Raw genomic sequence first — 16,990 nt, 5'->3', positions numbered from 1 at the left:
GGGGTACCCCGGTTCAGATTGTATAGTGAGATTTTCGATCGTACCGAAAAAACATGGTGTTTAGAAGAGACCACCAGTGAAGCTGGCACGAATATTTTAGAAAGAGTGTTTGGTGAAGCAAAACAGGCGGGAATGTTGAGCCAAATCAGAGTTTCATGGTCTCGCTCAGCGAACAAAGACAAAACAAAACTCGAAGGCATAGTTGCTATACACAAACATTATTCAAATGCCTCTATGGTACCAGTCCGCATTGTCTATTTAAATCAGACAGACTCCGAACTACCAAATCGAGAAAGATATTTGATCAAGTTGCCTCAACAAATTCTTGTGATATTAATGTCAATTTCTGATGTTCATGTTGTATATATTATGCCTTAATAAGGTGAAATTTTCTCTAAAGTATATTTACCTAGAAATTTTATGTATAACCACAAAGATCGTCATTTTTTCTAATCGATCTCTAACGGATGAAATCCTTAACAATCCGATGTTCTTGGTTTAAACAATGCTCAATGCTAGACTTTTGAAAGCAGCGAGTGCTGATCCAGAGGAATTGGCAGCTCTTATACCGAACCATTCCCTTTTGAGTAGATGTTCACCAAAAGTTTCCTTTTTACTCAGCGCAGCGCACTACCCAGATATGATGAAGACCTCCAAAGCATCAGAGGCCTACGCTGAGTTCATAGAGAACAGATGGTGCCAAGAATATCTGCCTCAATGGAACTCCAGGCTGAAATGGAATCAGATGTATTCACAACAGTTGAAAAATGGTGAATTAGTATGGTCGGTGGATGACTCCTCTAAATGTGGACAATACAAAAAGACACGAGCTCAAGAAGTTTACCCCGGATCAGATGGTATAGGGAGATCCTTGATCGTACGAAAAAAAAATATGATGTTTAGAAGAGACCATCAGTGAAACTGGCGCCAATATTTTAAAAGGAGTGTTTCGCGAAGCAAAACAGGCGGGAATGTTTAGCCATTCAGAGTTTCATGCTCTCGCTGAGCAAACAAAGACAAAAACAAAACTCGAAGGTACAGTTGCTATACACAAACCTTATTCAAATGCCTCTATGGTATCAGATCGCATTGTCTAATTAAATCAGACAAACTCCGAACTACCAAATTGAGAAAGATATTTAATCAAGTTGCCTCAACAAATTCTTGTGTTAATTATGTCAATTTCTGATGTTCATGTTGTATTTATTATGCAGTAATAAGGTAAAATTTTTCTAAAGTATACTTACCGGTAAATTCGATGTTTAACCACAATGTTCGCCATTTTTTCTAATCGATTTCTAACGGATGAAATCCTCAACACACTGATGTTCCTGGTTGAAACAATGCTCAATGCTAGACTTTTGAAAGCAGCTAGTGCTGATCCAGAGGACTTGGCAGCTCTTACACCGAACCATTCCCTTCTGTGGAGATGTCTGCCAGACTTTTCCTTCTTACCCAACGCAGAGCACTACCCAGATATTTGAGGAATACCTCCAAAGCATCAGAAGCCTACGCTGAATTGATAGGGAACAGATGGTGTCAAGAATATCTGCCTCAATGGAACTCCAGGCTGAAATAGAATCAGTTGCATTCGCAGCAGTTGAAAGATGGTGAATAAGTATGGTCGGTTGATGACTCCGCTAAATGTGGACAATATAAAATGATACGAGTTGAAGAAGTGTACCCCGGTTCAGATGGTATAGTGAGATCTTACCAACAAAAAGTGGTGTTTAGAAGAGACCGTCAGTGAAGCTGGCGCCAATATTTTAAAAGGAGTGTTTCGTGAAGCAAAAGAGGCGGGAATGTTGAGCCAGTTCAGAGTTTCATGGTCTCGCTCAGCAAACAAAGACAAAACTATAATCGAAGGAATAGTTGCTCTACACAAACATTATCCAAATGCCTCTATGGTACCAGTTCGCATTGTCTATTTAAATCAGACAAACTCCGAACTACCAAATCGAGAAAGATAGTTGCCTCAACAAATTCTTGTGATATTTATGTCATTTTCTGATGTTCATGTTTTATATATTATGCATTAATAAGGTAAATTTTCTCTAGATTATTTTTACCTGGAAATTTGTTGCTTAACCACAATACTCGCCATTTTTTCTAATTGATCTCTAACGAATGAAATCGTCAACACACTGATGTTCTTTGTTGAAACAATGCTCAATGCTGAACTTTTGAAAGCAGCTAGTGCTTATCCAGAGGACTTGGCAGCTCTTACACCGAACCATTCCCTTTTGAGTAGATGTTGACCAGAAGTTTCCTTTTTACTCAGCGCAGCGCACTACCCAGATATGAGGAAGACCTACAAAGCATCAGAAGCCTTCGCTGAGTTGATAGGGAACAGATGTTGCCAAGAATATCTGCCTCAATGGAAGAACTCCAGGCTGAAATGGAATCAGATGGATTCGCAGCAGTTGAAAATTGGTGAGTTATTGTGGTCGGTTGGCGAATGTAGAACTTATCCCCCTAGGGGAAAACTTATGGGGAAAATTTATGTGAATTTGTTTTGGAGGTTAGCCAGAGTTCCCCTAAGGAGGCAATTTCTGCTTTCCATATCTCAATACATAGCCTCCCCCTCTTGCTCCTGTCAGCTTTTTGATTTACTGGTACAAGAAATGAGAACAAATCGATTTTTTTAAATAAAAAAACGGCGGACTTTTTTTCTTAAATTACTTCGCTGGAATACGTAGAAACTGTGGCAAATAAGCTGATTTTAAACATTTCTAAACCCGACCCGGTTATATTTCCCCTCAATATCTCCTGTGTTTCCCTAAAAAGCAAAGATCTTTTTTAATTGCCATCACTTTCAAGCTTCCGCAGAAGTATACTTAAGGGTTGCGGTGATGAGATTTAATTGGTTCGTTTGTTCGTATGCTTACCGCATTAACATTTGGCATATGCACTATATGTTCAGTTTGCTTTGAATTACTCCTCTCCCTAGTCAAAACGTAATGCCAAATTATTTGCAAATTTTTAATGCTGAAGTTCAAATTGGTAAATTTTTACAAACCAAGGCAAAAATTGCAAATATTTGCAATTTTGTAAGAATCAAAAAGAAAACCCGCTGAAGCATCCAGAGCTGCTTCACGACTTATGCCATCCCAATCTGATGCTGCAATATCACCTGAGATTGCTTTCAGCACATGTCACCCGGCCTCGACTCTTCTAATTAATTGCTATATTCATTTCCCAAAATACTGTACAAAAAGGAATTTTTATCTTATCATTTGTCTCCGTTGAATTGTTTTGGCTGCTTCGTTTGTATGTTTCTTGGTTTTAAATATTCTTTTTACAGAAATGAAACAAGGGTTTTGCAGGTTACAATTTTTTAAATGGTTTTTCACCTATATAGGGGTGGTCTCTCGTATATAATGTCTAGTTTTTTGTTATTAAAATTTCAAAGCCCTTTCAAAGAAACATTTCTCAAAGTTCGAGGGTTTTTATTTGTTTAAAATATATCGCATATCGCGCTTTTTTTCATATTAAATTTCCTAGAAACTAATTGACTTCTTTTAAATGAGGAAAGTTTTTGTACCAACTCACCATTCAAGTTTGCAGATAACAATTTTTGTTAGCCCTAAGATTACGCTCAGAAATATACGCTCATGAAAACACTCGCAGGTCTGAAACAGCGATAGGCTTAGACCAAGAAGACCAAGTTGCGTTTGATTATATATTTATTTGAGGTATGTTGCACAAGAATTGTTGGAAAATCACAGAACACGGAACTAAAATGGATGGCCCTGCATGATTGGTTTCTGAATTTATTTAATTCAGTTTCATTGTGTTATGATTGATAGAAACTTTTTTTTTTGGGAAATGGATTATATACGGTTTAGATGATTTGAAATTGTGTTTTTAAAAATCTTGTCTCATCAAACAGTGATTCGGACAACAAATTCAGTCCATTTTATACTTCGTTTTATTGGTTTATACTCGGTTTCTTTAAAACAAAAATTCAATAAACTAATATTTTCAGGATTTTTTGCATTTACTTAATTTCTTTCTCTTTTCTCACTAGGTTGTACATTTCTGTGAATTGCGGATCAACTGAATGTGAAAATTGCTGAAAGGTCTGATTTTTCAAAATAATTTTGATTTTTCAAATGTTTGAGCTCAATTTTAAATTTTGCATTTATTTGAAGTTATTTTGAGGTTTGGTCGTTTATTGTTAATTCCCGCAGTTACAAAATTTATCGGCATGTCTTTTTTATTATAGAAAGGTAGTTTGGTCTTTTTCGTTATTTCGTAGTCAGGAGAATTCGATCGAGATTTTTCTCCAAAATAGAGCCTCTTTTTTCGTAAATATCTCAATGATTTGGTTTGTGATTTGCCCTTGTTTTTTTGGGAACCCATATTTGTTGCTAATAGACGTCTCTCAGTGCAGAAGTCTCCTATTTTTTGTTTAATCGGGTCCAGAGAAAGAAAACTTCTCTTTCTATATTCAAAAAAATTCCTCAAGAGATTGCAATTCAAGTAAAATTTCCAGAAATATTCAAATAATTTTTAAAAACAAATATCATCTCAAAGAAATTTAGTTTTTGCAAATTTTCGGGGTGTTGTTACTTTTCCTAGAAGAAAACTGATAAGTAGTTTATGAGACGCGCCGGGTCTACCAGTTTCGGGGCACATCGTGCCTCTTTTTTTGGTCGCAGAATGTTTGTTGTGTAAGCATTTTTGGTTTTGTTTTTTTTATTGAACACGCCGTGTCCAGTATTTTCGGGGTAGACCAGTCCATGTTTTGGGACACATTGTATCCTCTGTTTTTCTAGCACACCTTGCTCGATTTTTGCCCTCTGTGTCCGTTTTTTATTCACAATTTTCAGCGTATTTTTATAGCCAATTCGACAGGGTTGTCTGTTTGTCAAGAACTCCTCCTTTGTCTGCTGGCGGAAAGGAATTTTAGGCAACGGGCACGACTTAAACAAGAATTTCACAAAAAATTTGAGACATTATGAAAAACTTCAAAAGTTAACGAAACTGAAGATGGAAAGAAGATGGAAAGACCGCTTTCTTAATGTCTTAGACTAATAATTTCGTTTTGTGTAGTATAATTATTTTCTTTAAATTTGTGTCGATTTCCACAAAATATGAAAGCATTTTTGGAGAAAATCATAGAACCAATTTATATTGAAACTGTTAATTTCATCTAGTTTATGTATAATAATCTACCACACTAAACATAAGAACTTTTAAGCTTTTATCAAATTTTTCCTGCTGCATGTACTCATTTCAGAGATCTTCTGAACCAATGAGCTAACTTAAGTAATTTACATAACTTATGAAAATCAATGCGACGAAATAACTGAGTTCTGTACAGGTATCTTACTTTTTTTTCATAATTTCACAAGTTTGATCATTATGCGAGTTCTTTCTCTAATTTTTACATGTCTTTTTGTTCACAGCCCGATAGATGTGTGGTTGGTCTGAGGTCGTTCACTCTCTTGTGGGGTATTGTCATCCGCCATTTCGGCCCATTTCTTGTCATCATCCTCGATCTAAACACAAATATAGTTTCAATCAATTAAATTTGTTTACACCTTTTTCTACCGGAGTACGTAGTGGTCTTTTCTATACAGATAACTCCAGTCTTTAAATTCGGTAATAAAAACCATGAGAATTGTAATAAGGATGTATATTTTTTGCAAATTGACAAGTTAAATACTTTCAATGGTATTAGCCTTCAAGTAAATTTTGACTTTGAAGTTATGAAATATGATCAGAGCTCACCAAAAACTAATTTTAATCGAAATTTTAAAGAGCCTTGTATCTCAAATCCTGCTTTTGTATTGTACTTGGGGTCTTTTGTGGAGGTGAACATTCTGACTTTTTCGATTTGTTGAACTGAACAGTTAGAGTTTTCTCAGGTTCCACTTTCTTTTGATTCGAGACTTCTGGTTGAGTAGGTGCCAGTGGCACAATTTTTTTCTTTAAAGACATCAGTTTGACTACCACTGTCTAGGTAGTTGGACCAAATGTAACGACTGCTCTCTTCCAAGTTGCTAAAGTGAGTTTTATACCGCCTTCTTCGTCAAGCGGTTGTATTTTGTTCAAGCTGTTGTCAAACAAATTTAATTGCAATTTGATGTTGACTGTATACCTCCTTGGGTTGGGATAATGGGAAAAGTGATGATCAGTAAAGAAATGAGAACATGATTGGAAATTTGATCGGCTCGCATGTTCGTTTGCTGGCCGCATAAACCTTTTTCAAATATAATATATTTTACCTTTGCTTTGAAATACTCACATCCCTAGTCCAAACGTAATGTCAAATTTGCAAATATTTGCAATTTCGTATGAATCATTAAAAAACCCTTTGAAGCATCCAGGGTTGCTTCACGGCCTATTCCATTCAACGCGCATGCTGCAATATCACTTGAGTTTGCTTACAACAATGTCACTTGGTCTCGACTCATTTAATAAATTGTTATGTTCATTTTTCCGAAATACTCAACTAAAAAGAAAGTTTATCTTGTCATTTGTCCACGTTGAATTGTTTTCGCCACTTCTTTCGTATGTTTCATTTTTAAACTTTTCTATTTAGAGAAATGCAACAAAGTCTTTGCAGTTTTCAATTTTCTAACTGTTTTTTTTTACCTAAATACTGTTAATCTCGCGTATAGAGTGTCGCATTTGGTTGTCATTAAAACTTCAAAGCCGTTTCAGAGAAAAATTTCTCAAAGTTTTAGAGTTTTTTGTTTGTAACAACTCACCATTCTCGCCGAAAACAATTGTGGTTAGACCTAAGGTTACGCTCTGAATTCTTTGTTCAGAAAAACGCTTGCGGGTCTATAACTCGCCCATTTGCTTCAAAGACCAAAAAACCATGTTGCGTTTGATTAGTTAATTACTTGAGGTAGACTGCGCAAACAATTGTTGGAAAATTACAGAATAAGGAAGCAAAATGATAATGCTTGATTGTTTTCTCACTTTATGAAATTCAATTTCATTGTCTTATTGAGACTAAATAAAAACATGGTTGACAGAAAGTTTTTTTTGTGAGAAATGGACTATATAAGGGGTTTGGATGATTTGAAACTGTTTTTTAATAAAAAAATTCTCATCTAACAGTGATTCCGCAAATAAATTCTGTCTATTCTTCTTAATTTATTGGCTTATACTCGGTGCTTTTAAAACAAAATTTCTAAAACTAAATAATTAAAGCGTTTTTTGTATTTATCTAATGGCGTTCTCTATTTTCGCTGTTGTACATTTCAGTGAATTTTAGATCACCTGAATGTGAAAATTGCAAAAAGGTCTGACTTTTCAAAATATTTTTGAGTTTTTAAATCTTTGAGCTCAATTTTAATTTTTGTATTTACTTGAAGAAATTTACATGGGCGTTTGGTTGTTTATTGTTAATTCCCGCGGTTACAAAATTTATCGGCATGTCCTTTTCGAATATAGAAAGTGGTTTGGCCTTTTTTGTTATATCGTAGTCAGGAGGTTTCGATTTACTTTTTCTTCGAAAATAGAACCTCTGTTGAAATTTGCCCCCGGCTTTTCGGGGAACTCATATTTGTTGCTAGTAGATGTCTCTTATTGCAAACGTTTCTTCTTTTTTGTATAGTAGGGTCCAGTGAAACAAAACTGTTTTTGATTGCATTTCCTTTAAAATTCCCGGAAATATTCATATAATTATAAAAAATAGTTCTCGTCTCAAAGAATTTAGTTTTTGCAAATTTTCGGGGTTCTAAAATTTTTTTTAAGAAGAAAACTTTAAAGCTATGTTTTTAAGCCACGCCGTGTCAACCAATTTCGGGGCACAACTTGAAAGGCGTGCAGGCTGCCATGAACTGAGGAAGATCTGACAGGAGACGTCATTGCTAGTCGTTTAATTTAATTTACATTACGATCAGTACTGCCATTCTTACCCATGAGCAACAATTCACTGGAGTATTTTTGGTCAAAATTTGAATAAAAAAGATAAAAATTCACTCATATTTTTATCTTAAAAAGCCGTTTTTTGATACCTAATAATTGATCGCTTGAGTTATTATTGCTTTATTAAAACTTTTTTGTCAATAATGCAATAATTTGGTATGACTAAAATTGACAAGGAGAATTTTACTACAAAGTATCCTTTTAATTCTCTCAACACGTCCATTATCCCCATTGTCAATCCAAATCATTCGTTTCTTCAGGTTGAACAATTTACTGAACGGTTATCTTGTAAGATCTTTCAAGATTCTTGCAACTAACGTTTATCTTGCAAGATTTTGCAAGGCTCTTGCAAATAACGCTTATCTTGCAAGTTGCAAGATTCGGTTGCTTACCTTGCAAGAATTCTGCAAGATCTTTTAAGATAATCGTATTTGTTTTTGATGAAAAACATGCAGTATTAAAAAAGAAGACATTCCGAAGTCAAAGAAATTAATAAGATCAACTCGTTGCACTAATGTTGAACAGCACAGAGTAGTTAAATTTACCGTTAATAAAGTGATGACCAAAAAATAGGAAATCGCTGTTTCTAAATGAAAGTGCGTTAAATAGCGTGGACTAGACTAGTAAAGAAGAAAAAGCTCAGAACACATGCTAAAAAATTGATCTCACGTTTTCTGCTGCGATAACATGACGGTTTTTGCTGATTAAAAATTGACAGCGCAAAAATTGTAATTTCATAGTAAACTTCATTGTATATTTCATGAGGCTTCCAAATCTTTTTCAATCTTTTTGGAAGACGGTTACGTTGCAAGATTTTAGAAGAATTTTTCAAAATCTTGCAAGATAACCGTCCAATTAAGACTTGGGTTGAGTCCAATTAAGACTTGGGTTGACTTAATCTTCCTTATCGTCACCAGCATCATCTTATAAGAATATATCTAATTGCGTTCAATGCTTTTTATAGATTTTACAAAAAATGCCATGTCCTTATTTAAAAAGCTAGAGTTAAATTATAGTTGTAATTTGTTGATTTCAGTTGTAATTCGAAATTGATCAACTGACGTCATTTATTATACTGATGCCGAGTGTTACTTTTATGGACACTAAGAGTCAACCTGACAATATTCGAGCAGAAATTACATATAAACAAACTGTATTGTCTTTTTTGAAGAAGGAAAAGTAATTTAAAGAGAATATCAAAGAAAAAAATGGAGAAATTTGGGAGGAAAAAGTGTAGAAAGCTTATTATTATCGATATACAAACTGACCTGAAGAGAGGGTAGTGCAATTGATGCAATGACGGCAATGAATGCCTCAGCAGAAGCTGCCCAGGCAGCGAAGAATGCCCAGTTGACCTTGAGACTGGCGTCTATGATCGTCACTGTCAGGCACATGGACGCAATTGCCAGGAACACAACTAAGAAACAACGAAAAAAGTTGGTCTCCTATTTCGAGTACTCATATATGATTTTGTATTTATCTTCTAAGGTCTGGATCTCTTTTGAAATTGGACACTTACAAGAAGTAAGAAGAGAATATTAAAACAGGTAAAATAGCAGACAATTTTCATGTTAGAAGACCAAAACTTAGATTGCTGTTCTGCTGTATTGCATATTTAACTTCTCGGGGAAGTGAAGGAATTCTGAAACCCTTTTTAAGAAATACGAATTTGCAAACTTTTGCATGAGCATTGCGATTAAAAGCGCATAGCTTATTAAGGCAGACCCAAGGTGGGCTCCTTTTACAGCCTTAAAGTATAATGAGCTAGGGCTACTTATTTGTGCGCGCGAAGTGAGCTTACCTATATCTCTCAGACTAACCGACTCTGTAAAACAATGAAGTTATACTTCAATTATAACGATGTATAAAAGACTTAACACCGGAGTCAGAGAAATACACATCGTGCAACTACTCTATTAGACTGAATATAGTTAGTGGAGTTCTCTCTATATAAAAGAGAGTAGTGTCTTCTCAGGCTGGAGATGTACATCCAGTATTTCTACTGCTACATTATAAACAATTCATCTGCGGGTTTAAATAATAGTTGTTCAGCAATGTGTCCTCATGCTACTATGATACTAATTGTTCCGACCCCACTTGTTGTGGAAGGAACTATATACTCAAATGGGTTTTTTGTTCAGACATTTTCGGCCGATCGATATATTCATCGTAGAGAAATGCGAGTAATATCATTAGAAAGCTCGTCCAGTGTAGAGTTTGGAATCAAAAAGTTTTTTTTGAATTTCCTGTTTTTCGAAGAGTTATTGAGGTTTAACGTTTTGTGCGAACACGTGATGTTTGGCATCATTTTGTTCACTTTTTTGTTCAAATTAAGATTTATTCTATAAAAATATCAATTCAAAATTACCTTTTATGCTACAAATTAAAAAATCTTGTGTTTCTAACAAATGAAAGGCCAGACAAAAGGAAGCATTCGTCTCATATGAAAGATTACAGTATAAAAATATGATTTCTATTTGAGAGCTCATATTTTACAAACCATTTCAATTTTTTTTGATTTTTTAAGTCACTTAATGACTAGTCAATTGTCAAATCCAGGTTCTGTTCATGACGAACCTCATTTACAGTCAAATAATGCCCAATGAACAGTAAAATCGTTTTTAAGGTACCGCTCACTTTTTTATGGCTGCGACTCTGAGTTTTCGTAATTTTTTTTTGATATTTTGATTTTTTTAAGACTTTAGTAAAAACGTGTAGTCCTATGACATAAACTTGTTGACTCAAAGTGCAAGAAGCTTCTCAAAGAGCAGTAAGGTAACCTATGAGTTGATTTGAGGAAACCGCTAGTTGCTGTTAATACTTTAAAAATAATTTTTCGAAAAATAAATTTTTTTGAACATCAGCTGATCTTAGACTTGTTTCTGTGAGCTGTTAGTCAATCTCAGTATTGACACGACACCCTTCTTTTTTAGTGCATTTTCAAAAAATTGGATCCTTTTGAAAATTTATCACTTTGCCCTCTTATTTCAAGTTCCTATTGGTATAGAAAAGATTTTCAATAGATCCTAGATAAAAAGTGCATAGAAAAACGTATGGATTCGAGTGCTTCGGCACTGTCTTCATGGACTTTTCTACTGACTTTTTTGATTTAGCCTGTGTTTATTGTCATTTTGACAGTCACACGTCTTTTTATGATCAATCAAAGATGATTCATGAATCATACTAATTATTGTTTTCTCAACAAAGCATAATTATTACAACTGTGTTTACTGATTTTCGTTGAAAGCTCTTGATTTCAATGCTTTGATAGTACGGGTTTTCTCAAAAATTTTGTGATTTTTTGATATATATGTTTGTATTTGATGTTTTTTTGAGGTCAAACTGTTACAAAAAAGAGTTCTTTTGTTGTCAAAAAAATATCTGAGAATGAAAAAATTTTTAATGATTAGTTCTTTTTTTAATGGCTTCGGCACCTTTTTTCTCAATTTCTTTTTCAATTTGCGGTTTTTGCCTGTTTTTTATTCTTTATATAGGTGTAAAGAGCCGAGAGGTCATGAAAACCTCTAATTGAGTGTTTAACGAATGAGGTTACTTAACGCAGTAAATTTATAGCAAATAGCCTTAGAGTTTATGATATTACTTGTTCTCAAACGTTTTCAAACTTTATAATTTATGTTGTTATAATTGTCAGTTTATATCTAATGTTCATCAGATTAATGTTCATCAGTTTATATCTAATGTTCATCAGAGAGGACCCATCTACTTGCCTGTATTTCGAACTTTAAAATGATTATTGATATTACGTTGTAACTGATGTTTTGTTTGTTGAACAATATGCGTTTTGATAAAAGTTTTTTTTTGTTCAATATTTGTGTTCCTTTTTCTCTTCGTTAAGCACTTTCTCGTAATGATAGATCCGAATAACTTTCAATTGAGGCCCAAATGAACATTTTAAATCTTTCAGTACTGTTTTAACGGAAATAGTTTCATTAATATTTGAAACAAAAAACATTATATTCAGATAATTGCGAAGCATTTAAATGGCTTCAATAATTTGTGTTTTTGCAATTTATTTGTTTTTTTTCTATTTTCTTCAATTTTAGTCCATTTCTGTGGCTCAGTCTAACCAAAAACAGATTTTATTGGTTTCGTGATGACTTTTTCGTAAATATATCAAGAATTTTTTTGATAAATCTAGTGGTTCTCAGGACGTTTGTAAATATTTGGTTTAGTAAAAAAAATTGATTTATTAATTTCGCCTCTTTATTGCTTATTTTTTTCAACTTGTTGTCTCTTCAATATAAAGTCCTACCTGCTTTGTTGTAACGAAAAAGTAAATTTTGTGGAGGTAAGGTTTTTCCTGATTGTATTTTGACGTTGTTCCAAGGTGCTTTTAAGTTTTGATGTTGAAGAAAAAGTTTTTTTATTCTTTGTTGTTTGTTTTCCCCCAAATTGGTATTAAGGGTGTGAGATCACCTGAGCGCTGTAATGAGGCATGGCTAAATGTATTTTGTTTTGTAGTTTGTGTAACGGTTTTTTTAAAACTCAAAGATCTTTTTTTGATTATCTCTTCATTTGGTTGAAAGTTATGTCAAAAATGAAGATAAGCGCGGGTCGGAACATCATGTGCGAACGCACATTAACGAGTCTCCTTGTTTTATCTAAACTGCAAGCTGTTTGAAAATATTCCTTTCCTCGGAACATCTCCGAATGTTTATCTTGTCGATCATCTTTCGACACGATTCTGACAGAATGTTACCTGAAGATAAGTCGGACCTACAATATTTTCTGATGAAAACTTACAAGATAAAAATTTTGCTGGAAGAATTTTGTAAGAATTTTAAAAGAGATCCGTTTGCCTTACAAGACCATACAGGAGGATAACAATTTTCTGTAAGATTTTACAATGCAAATGCCCGGTCGCCCGTTGTTACTCATGACGTTGTACTTTCAGATTCAAAATTCATTAACGCAAACAATATCGTTAGATTTAATTAAATCATACTTTGATTTTGGCGGCCTTTGAATAAGACAGTCCTAGTCCAGACTCCGACTTGAATGAAAATTACACGGCTGATGCACCTATTTAAAGCCAATCATAAGTTCTTCATGGTTGTTTGGGATCTAACATCGTCTGTACGGCGCCTATTAGTCAGCGGGGTTTTCAGTAGGTCACGGCTTGGACAGGGTATTTTTTAGGTAGTTAAGATCGAATATGAGTTCAAATTTGCATCGAAATTTGGCATCTATATAATTCCATCAGCACTCAACTCCGAAAAGCGTGCGTAAACTATAACAGAATTTCTGTAACAAAACAGAGCTATGAAGAATTTTGGAACATGCTTAAACTGATATATGCTGAACTTAGTTCAGTACGATATAGTTCAAAATTCCACACAAAAATTGCCGATGCCTAGACTTTTAATCTAAGCGTTTTTGATTCGTCAGACCGCGTAAGTTTGAACGCACGACATCCCCTGTTACTCCTTCAAGCGTCTATTTCAGTATTAGTTCTCGATCTGGGATCTTATAGCCCCCCACGACCACTCAATATTCTTGGTTTTGCCCATAGTCCAACCCTGACGGTCACCTTGCAAGATTTTTCTTGTCAAAATTCTTGTCAATAACGTTTATCTCGCAATAATCATGATAAACTGGTTTATTATGTAGAATCTTGTAAGATAACCGTAATTTTCGTACTATGGGCGCTCGCATCGAAATTATAAGTTGCATATTTTCTCTGTGTCTTATAATGTACTCACAGTATATCAGAGCAAATATGATGGATAGCTTTTCCTTCTTGTACTTGGCCAGGAACCCACAATGGAGGGAGGCGATGCTGACTGTCCACCATATCAACATCAGGAATCCTGCCACGTTTCCAATCACGTAGAATGCTCTGGCCGCCTTCATTTTTGGTGAATCCGGACCTAAAAGCCGTTCAAATTTTAGTGGACGCAGGATTCATGTTTTAAGGAAAGAGGGATAACGTGGGTGTTAGTAACTAAATAGATGTAAGCGAGAAATATATCATCCAATCAGAATCGAGTATTTAAATTGCGTATAGAATTCCGTCTAATATACATAAAAAGTTCCGGAAAAGTTCGTATAACCTAATTTTAAGTAAATAATACTATGATATGTATCGAATAAGGCGGTTTTAGGCTTAATATTTTTAGGTTCTCTAGACGATTGTTGATCGATTATGAACCGATTCTGACGTCAATAACATCAGACAAAAAACCAGTAAATGAGCATCAAAAAAACCTTGCCGTCTAAACTCTCACTTGTTGCTATGTATGTTACAATCTTAATACGTAACAATGCTTATACGTTGTTGCTTTGTACGTTACAGTTCAATGTTGCTTGATATTGGAAATTGAAATTCCAAAACGGTAGACTGTTTTAATAGATTTACAGCTACATTTTGGTGCCGCAACCCGGGACGAAACGTCAGCAGCAGTGTATGACGAAAGCAGTGTCAGAGTTTACTTCCAAGTTACAAGCAGGGTGTGGCACGGATTTATAGTTCAGCCAGACAGTGACAGTTGTTCATTGACGCCGTGTGAAACACCTGTACCATCTACAACATCATACACGATTACTGGACTTAGTGAGGCATCTCTGATCCAGAGATATTGCAGAAAACCCAAGAGTTATCTCGGAGCCGCTCAACATTGTAGCTGGAACCCGATCAGGAGGCCCAGGAGAGCTCGAAACTGAGATCAAAAGAGATGCAAACAGACTACTCATTAACAGGGCAGAAAAACAATCCGCAAAACTGTAAGACAGAACCGCTAAATGTTGTTTTTGAATATCATAATGAGATATATTTATATTTGATTTAGACGGCAAACTCCAACCCCAAATTTTCCTAAATTTTCAATCAAACATTTTGGGTTATCAAAAAATTAACAGTATCAGATCAAAAAAAAAATTAAGAACTCCGTGATTTTCAGCGCGGAAATCTTATATTAATAATTCCGCGATTTTCAACGCGGAAATCTTAAAAATTCCGCGTTTTAGATAACCGGTCACCATCAAACCCCCAATAAACATAATTTTTGAGACGAAAGAGCATCGATTTTGAAAATTTTTGGTCAAATTACCAAAAATTCGAGAAAATTTATATAGTCGGTTGGTATATCGAAAAATAATGTCTGATATAGAGAAATTTGTGAGAAGATAATGCTGAATTGCTTAATTTTGAAAATTTTTGGTCAATTTTGAGGCAAACCAAAAAGTTTGAAAAATCATTACCGAATATTGATAAACCGTATTTTCAAGCTTAAAACCGTCCAGTTTGCTGGATTACCGTTCCGTAATCAAGAATTGGCAAAAAAATTGACCAAAAATTTCAAAAGTTCGACAAAAGCATAAAATCTTGACAAATTCGTCAAAATTATTATTTTCAATCGATGGTTCGTTAATTGAGTGAAACTTATTACACAGAAAAAGTTGTGAAAATTTTCACAACCTCCGGCCTACAAAAAATTATCGAATTCCCATAATTTTTCTCGTCGCTCGTTTATATACCGTTTTTCGTCCGCGTTCTTTTCGTTCTTTAACTTTCCAATTCTCCGTGTTCCGTTTTTTTCCAATAACGTCGCTCTCCCAAAACTTCGCTTTTCGTTTTCTTCGATACTTTTCCGATTTTCGATGTAGTATGTCATGTGATGAAGTATGTTGTGGCTTTTGCTGTAGTATATTGAGTAGGCTAGTTTGCTGGTTTGTTGTTTAGGTCTTATAGCTTTCTAGGGTGTGACTTAAGTTTATTCTCGAGTTACGGCTGGATTGTCCTGGACTTTTTCAACTTTACTAATTTACTAGCCCCCCTGTTGTAGTATATTAGTTTTTGCTGCTGTATGTTTGCGTGTAACTGTATGATTCTTAGTTGTTTTGGTTTGTTGCCTTCTAGGGTGTGACTTAAGTTTATTCTGGAGTTACGGCTAGATTGTTTCTTCACTTTTCCAGCTTTCATAGACTACAAAAGCGCTAAATATTAATTAATATTTGCTGTAGTTTGTATAATACTGTTGGTATGCTGATCGGTTGTTTAGGTTTGATTATTGCTAGGGTGTGACTTAAGTTTGTTCTGGAGTTACGGCTAGTAATTTTCTTGCTCTTTTCATCCTTTTAGTATACTACTATTTGCCGTAATTTAGTTTCTTATTTTCATATATTAAGCCTCATAATGACTTGTGCTAGTTTGTCTCTTGCAGTAGCATCTCTCCTTCTCCCTAGGGTGTGACTTAAGTTTGTTCTGGAGTTACGGCTAGTTTGTTTGGTTGAGTTTGTTGCTGTGGTCTGCTAGCATAGTGGTTCTCGACCTCCCCGCTCGCTGCGTAATCGTCTCCCGCCCGTTCCGACCCGCCTTTCCGTTTCGTTGCGCGCTACTCGCTCAACGCCTCCGATTTGCCCGTCTCGTTTCTTCGTGCGTCGCTCGTTCAGCGTTTCCGTCCCGTCCGTTGCGTCGCCCGTTTACTACCCGCGTTTTCGCCAGTTCCGTTCCGTTCCCTGTTGCGTTGCGCGCCGTTCGCCCGTCCTTCCCGCGCCGTCCACCTCGTTCCCCGTTTCGTCGTGCTTCGTCCACTCGGTCCTCTTTCCCCGGTTGCCTGTGTCCCTGTTTAGTCTCACGTTGCTTTCAAGCACGTTAGACGCACTCTATAATTTCTTACACACTTTCGCCGAGTAATTCATTACTCGGTAACTTCTTTTCTGCTCATCGACGTCTTGATTATCAAGTCGTCGTCATTTGGGTTCGGTATAACCCTCATTCCACGTGTTTCGCTGAAAGTACTCTTCATTGATAAATTAGCCATTTCAATATCATGGCCGACGAACAGCAAGAAAAATTGAAAAAACTCTTTAATGCAAGATCTAATCTAGAATCTGAGTTATGTAACATCCATAAGGACATCACAGATGCCATAGATCGTCAAGACAGGAGGGTTAAAGTTGAACACTTGGTTTCTAAGTTGAAGGATGTTTTCAGTAAACTAGTGCAGAAGAATGAAGAACTGTTTGACTTAGCCAGTAAAGCGGAGGACCCAGATTCAATTTACCCTGTCCTTGAGCAATGGTTGGATGATGTAACCAAGAACAATGATAAATTCTTGCTTGCGGCTAGAAGCTA

At 35.3% G+C, this 16,990-nt stretch overlaps 1 protein-coding gene across 1 annotated transcript in view; it reads right to left on the bottom strand.

The window, feature by feature from the left end:
- Positions 1–5,133: 5,133 nt before the first annotated feature.
- The window catches only part of LOC142344047 (uncharacterized), a 48,221-nt gene continuing 36,364 nt past the window's right edge, over positions 5,134–16,990 (bottom strand). Inside the window, exons 3-5 of the mRNA XM_075395518.1 lie at positions 13,617–13,784; positions 9,162–9,310; positions 5,134–5,507 (exon numbers count right to left, since the gene is read on the bottom strand). Of these exons, the coding sequence (XP_075251633.1) occupies positions 5,409–5,507; positions 9,162–9,310; positions 13,617–13,784 (416 nt within the window). The 3' untranslated portion in view covers positions 5,134–5,408. The remainder of the gene's footprint in view (positions 5,508–9,161; positions 9,311–13,616; positions 13,785–16,990) is intronic.

This window comes from Convolutriloba macropyga, chromosome 8 (assembly GCF_964194025.1).
Source record: "Convolutriloba macropyga chromosome 8, txConMacr16.3, whole genome shotgun sequence".
Lineage (NCBI taxonomy): Eukaryota > Metazoa > Xenacoelomorpha > Acoela > Convolutidae > Convolutriloba > Convolutriloba macropyga.
This window is presented reverse-complemented; position numbering and strand designations above follow the sequence as displayed.